General features: G+C 59.6%; 1 protein-coding gene across 3 annotated transcripts; it reads right to left on the bottom strand.

Moving 5' to 3' along the window:
• Positions 1–516: 516 nt before the first annotated feature.
• GBX2 (gastrulation brain homeobox 2) lies at positions 517–7576 on the bottom strand. 3 transcript variants are annotated; one of them, XR_002942895.3, is made up of 3 exons: positions 6630–7549; positions 4715–5618; positions 517–3323 (listed from the first exon to the last, which is right to left on the bottom strand). XR_002942895.3 is itself a non-coding variant. In XM_009444611.5 (3 exons), exons 1-3 carry the CDS (start codon positions 7150–7152, stop codon positions 5510–5512), a joined length of 669 nt encoding a protein of 222 aa, XP_009442886.2. In that variant the 5' UTR covers positions 7153–7554; the 3' UTR covers positions 3368–5509. The 3 variants fall into 3 exon arrangements, 2 of the variants coding, with proteins under 2 accessions (XP_009442886.2, XP_526072.2); XM_009444611.5 differs by lacking the exon at positions 517–3323 and adding an exon at positions 6319–6355 and having other exon boundaries at positions 3368–5618; positions 6630–7554; XM_526072.8 differs by lacking the exon at positions 517–3323 and having other exon boundaries at positions 4402–5618; positions 6630–7576.
• Between the last annotated feature and the right edge of the window lie 2795 nt (positions 7577–10371).

Here is a 10371-nt window from a genome sequence, read left to right on the forward strand (position 1 = left end):
ACACTCCCACTGTCACCTGCTCACACCCACACAGACTCAAGCAGTTGCGCACCCGCCCACACGCGCACACTCACACCCCTGCTCATCACAGAGCCACTCCGTGGGGACCAAGGGAGGCGCTCACAGGGACCTTTGAGTTCAAGCTGGAAAATCTGAGCGGGTTCCAGGGCAGCAGCACCAGGCATGGGCCGCAAGGGCCTGGGTCAAGGGGCAGCCTCTCTGGGGGTGGGACCCCCACCAAGCCATGATCTGCCATTGGCCCCCCGGTCCAAGAAGCCTGGGTCCTCCCGCAGCTCCCAAATGCATGGGCCTGTCCCCCCACCCTCCCTCTGCCCCAGCGGAGCAGAGGCTGCCGACTGCAGTGACAAAGTGTGCTGCCTGTCTCCCAGGCCCCTGTGCCAGCCAGGCCTCAGCGCAGCGCAGCGCTGCCGGGAGTCCCGCCTGTCCAGGGGAACTGCGGCTTGACCTTTCCCCAAAGCCACGGAGGGCAGGGCGGAAGTTGGCTTAGGCCCCCACTTCTGAACTGTTCAAATAGACAATCGGTTTTGATGATGTAATTTATAATTTATGCAGGTTGTCTACATACATATGGTGTTGCTTTTGTGCGTTGGGGTTTCAGGTGCTTTATTACTCTGCCGGTGTGATTTGCATTCATGTTTGGTTACCAAGATCATATTTCTCCTGTTTACACCATAAGGGCCTAAAATGAAGATGAATGCCACCTCCCTTCATCTGGGCTGTCCCTGTAGAACCCCGGCCTTAGCTTCCCCCAAGACCCCAGAGCCCTGCTACCCTGGAACTGGGCCCTGAGCACTGCGCTGAAGCTGCCTGGGAGGACCCAGCGGCCAGAAGGTTGGAGCAGGCCACCTGCTCTGGCTGTGCATGCCTGGGCAGATGCCTGGGGTCTCTGGGGACAGAAATAGGTGTGTGCACTGGAGCCTCCTTCCCTGGGAAGCCACGGCTGGGCATAAGCGAGCCACTCTGCCACACCGCCACTGAAGTCCAGCAGGGGAAAGAAGAGGGCCCCGAGAGGGTCTCTGCTGCCCGCGCTGCTGAATGCGTGGGCTCCAGCCACTTGGGACTAGGAAGGCCCCGAGGTGAGAACCAGAGTGTGATCCAGAGGCTCCTGAGGCCGGAAAGCTAGAAGGTCACTCCCGGCTTTCAGTGCACCTAGAACCACCTGCCATGGGGCATAACATGGGACTCTGTTCCAGACAGGTCTGGGGCTGGAGGGAGCAGCCTTGGAAGCCCTGTGCGAGCTTCACCAGATGCAGCTGAAATAATTAAGCCCATTAAGCTCAAACAAACAGAAACAAGAGGGAGAGGGTGCTGACCCTGAGAGAAAGGGTGTCTTGGAATGCAGCTACCAGCGATGTGCCCAGGCTTGTACAAGCACCTAGGCTGAAGGCCAGACGCACAGACAGCCATAGAGTCAGGATGTCCTCCGAGGCAAACCCGGGCTCAAAAAAGCCTGGGGGGGCCACTCCCTGCTCTCCATTTAGCTGACAAGGCATCTGTGAAAGAACCACCCAGGGGGCTGAAGACAGGAAGCAAAGGCTGGATGCACAAGCATGCACTAAGTCTCGAAAATTCCAGCGCAGGTTGGGATTTGAGCAGCTTCCAGTGCAGGTGGGTCCCGGCTGCTGGGAAGGTAGTCCTGGGCTCCTTCCGCAAGGGGAAGTTGCTTGAGGCCCAGGACCAAGCTAAAGAGGGTCCTGCCCCAAGAACAGGGAGATGGCTGTGGATTTTCAGCATACCTTGGGTTCTCCAATGGGGCAGGGGTGCCTGGCTCGCCAGGGAGCAAAGGCAGTCACTGGGTGGAGTGACTGTTCTTGTGGCCCCCCTCCGACCTCTGCCTGGGTCGGTGGCTGCGGGGTGCAGGCAGCCCTGAGGCGTCCCAGTGCTCGGCTGGGGGCGCAGGTCCAAGGAGCTCCCAAGCATAATTATTTGATCTGCAGATGTAAGTGGAATTTATTGTAACAACAAATATAGTGATGTCAAAACCCAACCTTGGATTAAAGCCGGCAGCCAAAGGGGAAGTGTATTAATTTCCAACAGCATCTCAGGCCAGAGCCTATTAGAACAAGCTATTCTTCAGGCCCCCCCATCAGAATTAATCATTGGGAGTTAATTTGAAGCTCAGACAAGTTGCTGTTAATTTAGTGCAGGGAGGACGGGATGGAATAAAAAGCTGAGGTGCTGGCCGAGCCTCGTGGGTCTCATTAATCAGCCAGCTGAGACGGCCTGGCTTGATTACAATTTGCAAAAAAATTCATTAGGGCCCGGGCGATTGACAATTTTTCTCTCTGCCTGTGATGTGACTCATTAGGCAGCCAAATGAAAGCCATGATGACGGCCATGATGACAGCGGCCATCAAGCGCTGCTTGTTTATCTTCCTCCCCTCGGCCTGTCTCCCGGGCCTTGGCCTCCCTGCCGGGCTCTCGGGGGCGCCCCGGGGCTCAGGGGTTAGGGAGGGAGGGGGTCAGCGCCCCGAGGAGCAGGAGGGAGGGCGGCATCGGCCACCTTGGGGAGCTCGGGCCCTCTCCTCCTCGTGCCTCCATAGGGCGAGGACCTCGAGGCTGGGAGGGCCCGGAGCTCGGTCCCAGGAGCGGGGCTTCCTGACGGCGGCCTCCGGTTCCGTGCGCTCAAAGCTTCGGGTCCCTCTGCCCCTCATCCCTGCCATGGGCTTTTGGAGAAGGCGGGTGGGGTTACACCTGTTATGGTGGAAGGGGATATGGGGGGCACTCCAGGATCTGCGGGGAGTGCCAGGGTCTCTTCCCCCGACCCGCAGTGCCGGCGGGGCAGAGGCCGCAGCTCCCCAACCTTCCCGGGTAAACTCTTCGCCCCCAGCCACGCGCAGACTGGCTCAGGTGTGTGGGTCGGGGGACGGCGTCCCCGCGGGCCTCGAATGCTGCAGCAGCGTCGTGTGGCCAGTGGGTACCTGCCCCGAGCAGAAGGCGCTCACCGGCAACCTGCGCTCAGCGCTTCCTGGCGGGCGGGATCCGGGCCTTGCGGCCCCCGCGCCAGGCCAGGGCGCGACCCGGGCGCCATCCCCTCCCTGCCAGGCTTCATGGCGCTGGGCGGGGCGCGGCCAGGAGCCTCTGCGGCTCTCGGCGCCCCGCAGAGCCGGCCGACGCCCTCGGAGGGCTGGCCCTTCTATTTTATTGGGCTCGAAAACCAAGTCTGGGCCATTTTCCGCCACCGGAACTGTTGGGAACGCGGCGGGAAAGGGTGACTCGGTCGCTCCCAGCCTTCACCCTGCGCCTGAAGTTTGGGTGGAGGTCTTGGTCCCCAGGCCCCTCCGCCGTGGGGAGGTGACGGCCTGTAATTAGTAAAAATTAAGTCAATATTAGTATTAACCCATGGCGGGCCGCGCTTCCCCTTCTTGGGCTGAGAACCTCGCCGAGGGCCGAGCGCCGCTGCATCGCAGCGGCTCACCGGCCTCCCCTCCTTCCCCCACTCGAAAGGCTGAGGCTGGCGAAGCCCCGGCTTCTCTCGCGCTTCGGGCTGCTGGCTTGGTGGCACCACGCTCACACTCGCTGGCCCGCTGAGCGCCCCTGGGCCTGTCCGCCGCAGTATCTGGCGGCGCGCTTCGGGGTCCGGCAGCGAGCAGACAGGGTTCTGAGCGCAGGGCCGGGGTTGGGACAGGAGTGGGCTTGGGGACCAGGCACGCCCCATCGAGATGGGGAGGCGCGCAGCTTCCCGTCCCTTGCAGACCGACTCCCAGCTCCCCTGCGTAGCCTCTCCCGTTTTCCCCCTTTGTGGTGCGGACTACCGGGGCGTCCTTAGGGTGGGGCGGTGGTCGGGTCCCGCCCCCTCGACCCCGCCCGGAGGGGGAGGTGCCGGGGCCGGGGGCGCTCCAGCCAGCCTCCGCCTCCGACTGAGGGCTGCCGGGAAGCCGGCTGGGCTCGCTGGGTTTTTGCTCCTGTCGCCAGATAACGCCCGGAGCCTGATTTATGGACCCTCCACTCTGCCGGCAGGCGAGCACCGCTTCTTTTCGGGCCGGAGATATTTGTAAAGGAAAGACGTTTCCTCCCTGGCTGTAGTCGATTTGGAGCATCAGGAGTTTGTGCAAAGCCACCAATACCCGCACTCGCTTGCCTCCTCCGGGCACCTACCTCCTCCTCTGGCCGAAGTTTGCCGGCCTACTAGGTATCGATTAGGCTGTGCAAAAGGGGGAGATAGATTTCTAAGGTGAGAATTAGGTTTTCTTAAATTCGTAATCCTATCGGCCCTCTTGCCCTCCTATTTTAAACCTGGCAAAGTGCTGGGTGGCTCAAGTCCAGGATGCCTAAGGAGACCTGTTTCAGGGGACCTTTCTCCAGTACTGGTCCCAGACCAGTTGCCCGGCCACACCCTGGCAGTGCCCGGGACGGTCAAATTCTGGACACACTTATGAGGCCCAGGGATCAGTCTTTTTCCCCCCCCTCTCTCCTTTTTATTATTCACAAGACTGAAATTGTTTAAATGTCATAACTTATAAGAAAATAAGCTACATTGAAATAAATTAACACAACGGAGACGTGCTTCACATGGCTCAGATAGGATAGGCAACCCCAGGGGAAACCAAAGCCAGGCAAAAGCAAAGCAAAGCAAAGCAAAGCGAATTTCCAGGCTGCCTAACAATGTCTGCTTTTCAGTCAACTCAAAAAGCCAGAACGCAAACCAAAATCAGTTTAAACCCCAGTGCTTGTTCTTGGGTTTCACGTTTACCTTTGGAAAAGTATGGAAAGGTGGCTGCTAACCGCGCAGATTACAGCAGAGGTTTTGTTTTCTTCTGGAATGAGTGGAGAAATTACTGGGTAATTAAGTCCTATAACTTTCAAAATACTGCAGCTGAGATCCAGTCTATAGAGATATTTATGTACAAAGTAGGATAGTATAATAAATATTTAGCGTGTCTTCTGGTGTGGCTGTAAGCCCCTTCAAAAGCAGTCTTTTAAGCCCATTTAGTGAATATATTCTCAATTTGCTTGGGATGGCCACAGTTGGGCTGTGACTTTGTTGCTTCAAACACAGTGGAGTCCACCATGGGTTCCCTCGGGTGCGGGGGCTTCTCCAGGTGGGTGCCAGGCCCTGGCCCTTCTGGACCCTCAGGGCCGGGCCTGTTCTAGCTGCTGATGCTGACTTCTGATAGCGAACCTGCTGACGTGGACAGGGATGGGGACGACGATCTTAGGGTTCCTGGAGGGCTCCCCTGTCTTGGAATTGGCATTGCCTGCCTTCACCCGTTTCCACTTGGCCCGTCGGTTCTGGAACCAGATTTTCACCTGCACCTCGCTGAGTTTGAGGGCGTGGGCGATCTGCGAGCGCTCGGTCAAGGAGAGGTACTTTTTGCAGTGGAACTCCTTCTCTAGCTCCAGCAGCTGCTCGCTGGTGAAGGCAGTCCGCCGCCGCCGGTTCTTGCCCGTAGACGTGGTGCTGCCCGCGGCGCCGCTGCTCGGCGGGGTCTCCTCCAGCGCGTGGCCCGGGTCTTCCTCCTTGTGAGCTGCCTGGCCAGTCAGATTGTCATCCGAGCTGTAGTCCACATCGCTCTCCAGCGAGAAGCTTTCCTCCTTGCCCTTCGGGTCGTCTTCCACCTTTGACTCGTCTTTCCCTTGCCCTCGGACAGCCCCGACTGAAAGCAAAACCAAACGGCATTTTATTACATTTCGCACACTGGCCTTCCTTTCTCCTTCCCACCGTCACTTGGACATTCCGCGCCCCCCGCCCCCCACCCTTTAGCGGATTGTCTTTCTATGACATTAACACATTGTGATTTCCTGGCCTTTGAGGGGTAGAGGAGGGGTGGGGGGAGCGTGAGAAAGCTCAAAGGAGAGGAGGCAGTACAGGCGACGGCCCTTTGCCCAGAACCATCCCTCAAAGGGCCGCCATGCCTCCCCCGCACCCTCCCAGCCTCGGCAGCGTCAGGAGAAGTAGCAGGAGGCGCGAGGCCCAAGAGATTGCCCGCTTTGTCCCTGGGGTGGGGACTGGTTGAGGACTGATGGGGGGATTCACGATTCATCCTCCCCCCACCGCCACCATGAAAATGTAGTGAACCTCAATTGCTTCCTAACCGGAGTGGAGGCGTAAGGACGTGCAGATCCCAGACCATCTTTTTTGAGACAGACAACGTTGGTCAAAGGGATGTTTTGTGGCCTTATAAGTTCCCACCAGACACCCCCAACACAAACACACAGGCACAGCCTCCCAGCAGTCCGTTTCTCCCAGACAAGTAGCAAGACCAGCGAAGGGGTTTAAAAAGTCTGGGCGCCCCTGGGCACACGCACGGCTGAGACGCGCAGCCCAACCCGTCTCCCCTAGAGGCTGCAACCTACCCGGAACCCCAGGTCACCGCGGAGCGGCAGAGGCGGCCTCGGCCAAACGCATCGTCAGATAGATATGTGGCCCAGGGCAGCAGCTGGTCGCCGGGCGCTAAATGCCCCCCCTCCCGAGACCCCGCTTGTTGCGTGGCTCTGAATGTCCCCCGGAGGCCCAGCGGCACAGCCGGGCCTCATCCTCCAGCTCCTCCCGCGGGGGTCGAGCGGGGGCGCGGCCTCGCCCCCTTGGTCTCCCGCGGGAACCCGGCGCTGGCCCGCCCCCGCCTCCTCCCGCCCCCTCGTCCCGGCTGCGCGCGCCGCCGACTCACCGAGCGAAGCCTGCACCGCCTCGGCCGCGGAGAAGGCGAGCAGCGAGCCCTCTTTGGCCAGGAAGCCTTTGCCGTCCTCCGCGTCAGCCTGCAGCGCCTCCGCCTTGTCGAAGTTACCGCCGCCGGGCAGCGGCTGCGGCGCGAACTTGCGGGCCGCTGCCGCCTCCTGGTGCTGGGGCGACGCGGAGAAGCCGCCGGGGAGCGTGGCCATGAGCGTAGAGGTGAGCGCCATGCCCTGCGCCAGGCTGGAGCAGAAGCCTGTGGGCAGGCTGGGGATCTGGTGGTGAGGGTGTGCGGGCGGCAGCGCTGGCTGCAGCGCGGCCTGGGGCAGCGCGGGCGGCGGCGGCGGCGGCGGCGGCAGCACTACCGGCCGGTAGGGCATGAACATGGGGTAGCCGGTGTAGACGAAATGGCCGGGGCTGGGCTGCGGCGGGCTGCCGATCAGCGAGTCTATGCTGAAGGCGGTGCTACTCCCCAGCGGGCGCTGCATCATCATCAGCGACGGCGGGAACGCTGCGCTCATAGACGCGCTCGGTAGAGGCCAGCGAGAGGCGAAAAGTCCCCGCGCCGCGCCGCCGCCGGGAAGCCCGCCGGACGCCGGGAGCACCGCCGGGAGCGCCGGGCAGGGGCCGAGCGGGACCCGGAGAGCAGACGCCTCCGCCCCTCAGTCCTGGGCCCGCTGCATGCCGGGCGGGTGCCGGGGGTGTGCGGGGTGAGGCCGTGCGCCCCGGAGTGGAGAGGGCGCCCGGGCCCCGAGGGCTCGCCGGAGCCCCCGTCCGCCGCTTGCCCGTCGGAGCCCGCGCGCTTCGCGGGTTTGGCCCTCGGCCCCGGTAAGCTGCCGTCCGTCCGTCCGTCCGTCTGTCCCGCCGTCCGTCGCCTCCCGCGGGCCGCTGGGGAGCGCGCGAAGCCGGCGTACTTGTCTCCGGCGGGCGCAGCCAGCACCTTTAAATCGCGCTCCTCTTTCTCATTCACATTTTGCCTGCCGCCTGGCCCGGCTCGCCTCACGTGGGGCTGGGCGCCGCTGGCCATTGGCTGAGCGGGGCGGGGGTGGGGCGAAAGCGGGGCCCCGCCCTTTCCACCCAAGCTGGCCTCGAGCGGGCTGCGGGCGCCACCGTCGGAGCGCGCGGGCCGGGGAGCCGGAGCCTGCGTGCCTGGCCCGTGCCGCGCAAACTTGAGAGGGGCGGATGGCACCTCCAAGGCTCGGACCTTGGGGCCCTGCAGCCTTGTCGAGGCCACCTCGAAGGGTAGCCTCCGGGGCCCGCACCCCCACGGCTGGGCCGGGGGCGCTTTATTTCTTTTACTGTATTTGCCATGGAACCAACCTGCCTGCGGCTCACTCCAGCGCTGGGTGCTCCGGCTGCGCCTGGGGTCCGGGCGAGGGTCCTGGAGTTGGGGGCAGGGTCCTGCTCCTCCGGAGCCACCCCCGGGGCGAAGGCTGGGAGCTGGCAGCGCCTGCCCGCCGCCAGAAACCCGCCGGGTTGCTCGCTGTAGGTCCGCGCTCCGGGTGGGGCGGGGAGGCTGCTGCTTCCCCCATCCCGGGCTGGGCCCTCCCGTGAGCGATCCCGTCTCTCATTTTTCATGACATTCTTAATCATCGCACCTATTTACACACTTTGCCAGCGCGCACCAAAATAACAACCACGATAATTATGATAATAAAGAGAGTCCTTTATCTGCTCCATCCTCGGGGAGGAAGGGGGGACTTGCTGTGCCTCCAGATTGTATAACGTGAGATTATCCTGATGAAAGCTTTATGATGTTTGCTCAAATAAAAGCTGCGTTTTGTAAATAGGCGCTAATTAAGCACGTTGCGAACGCAAGGAGTGCTCACCCTGGCGCCGCCGCCCGGTTTCCAGCGCGAGGACTCGAGGGCGCGCGGTTCCTCTTTGCTAACTGCAGGATGGAGCCGATCCCCTCAGGATGTTTCCCCTGTTCTCGACAACGGTAAAGACCCCCAAATTTGAAAGTAAGGGAATTTTGGGGTGGAGGGAAACTAGGGACGTACTTATCCCCTCTTCCATTTTCAAACAAAAAACTTTCAGCTCTTGTCTTCCCTTTAAAAATGGAATCACTTCTTGACAACGGCAGACCGTGCAGAGCGCACCAGCGCGAGCGGGGCTTCCTCGAGCCTCCAAGGCCCGGGCTTCAACTTCCCGGGTCTAGACGTCAGCCCTGAACCGCCAACAGCACCGGGTTGGGGAGAAGGAAAGAAGGGCATTGTTAGTTCGGTCATTAAAAATCAGCTCACGCCGAGGAGCTAGTGGTTGGGGAGTTGGCCCGTGTTGGACGTGTGTTATGTATCACTTACAAGCACATTTAATTGGGAGATAAAGATAAATCGATCTTTATGAATTTATCGACCCGATTCTTTGAAGCTCTTTTTTCGCGTTCTTCCTCTTTCTCTCGCTCTAACCCCAAGCCCCCCCGGGGGACGTCTTAATCCCAGATCAGCTCCTCTGCCAGGAGTCCCGCCGGAGACCCACTGCCCACCCAGCAGACCTGGAGGAAAGAGGGGAGGGTGTGTCCTTGGCGCCCCGGGGCGCTGGGAAAACTCGCTGGTCCGCCGCCAGCCCTCTCCTCCTCCTCGCCTCCTCCCTCCCTACCACCACCCGGACAAAGACGTCTCGAGCGCGTTTCCCCACTCCAGGCCGCAGTAATAGATCGCTCCGGCAGCAGGCGGTTTGAAAGGAATTCATTAGGACGCTGCCTGGATTGCCTCCCCTGACTTCACGCCCAGACCCCGAGGTGGCTTAGGCAGTGTGAGGGGAAATGAATTCCCTTTGGGATCCATGGAGAAGGACGTGTCTGTGGGATCTCCAGGCTCTATCCCTCCTTCTTCACTCCCAGAAAAGAAGAAAAAGAAAAAAAAAATCGAAGCCCAGGGCAAAAGGCTGATATCTTTATGAGCATAATAAATACTCCCCCTCACTATGAGATAGTTACAGTAACACAGCCTTGGGTGCCATTACCCTGTTTTTTGAATACTAAGAAACGCTCCACTCCTTCCTTGATTTACGTGGCTACAGCCGGGGCCCTTCCGGCTTGCCACTGACATGCCGGGGGAAGCTGTTATTCATTTTACCTAGGCAGGTTTGCCATGCACTTTGCTATTTCGCCGCAAAAATATTGTTCTAGGGACTTTTGTCGCCTGATTACCCTCCGAGAGGCAGGGATTCCTTTGATTATTTTGGTGATTATTCTACATTTAAAGTTCAGCAAGAAGATTTAGGTCCGCCGAATTATAGCTACACTTGAAATAATTTGATGGCATGTTATTTGCATCCATAAATTGCCATAGCAAGTATTGACTGCAGGGGTTATAATACTAATCTTTTATTAGTGAGTTCAGATAATTCTCATCAATATGAATTTTATTTACTAGTGCCTTTTTCGCAAATGCAATGCAGTAATACTTTCTCATCTAATGCTTAACTGCTTAGAAAACGACTGTTCGTGTCATAAAAGGATCCTTGTGTTTCGGCGTGATTAACAAGATTCATTCGGGGCACCTCAGCTACCTGCAAAGCGTTCAGAGCGTGGGGACTGCGGATAATAAAAGCCTTTAGAGTTTTTCCTCGGCTCCTCGGATAGATTTATGGGCAGGAGCGATAGATGCATGGCTTATCCATCCTCCGGATTCCTACCTGCTTAGCTCGTAACAGCCTCAAACTGCAGAGTCCTCCGTGACTCAGCTCGGCCCAGTCTACGCGGGAAAATCACCCGGCACAGATGTTTGCAACTT

Source organism: Pan troglodytes, chromosome 13, assembly GCF_028858775.2.
Source record: "Pan troglodytes isolate AG18354 chromosome 13, NHGRI_mPanTro3-v2.0_pri, whole genome shotgun sequence".
Lineage (NCBI taxonomy): Eukaryota > Metazoa > Chordata > Mammalia > Primates > Hominidae > Pan > Pan troglodytes.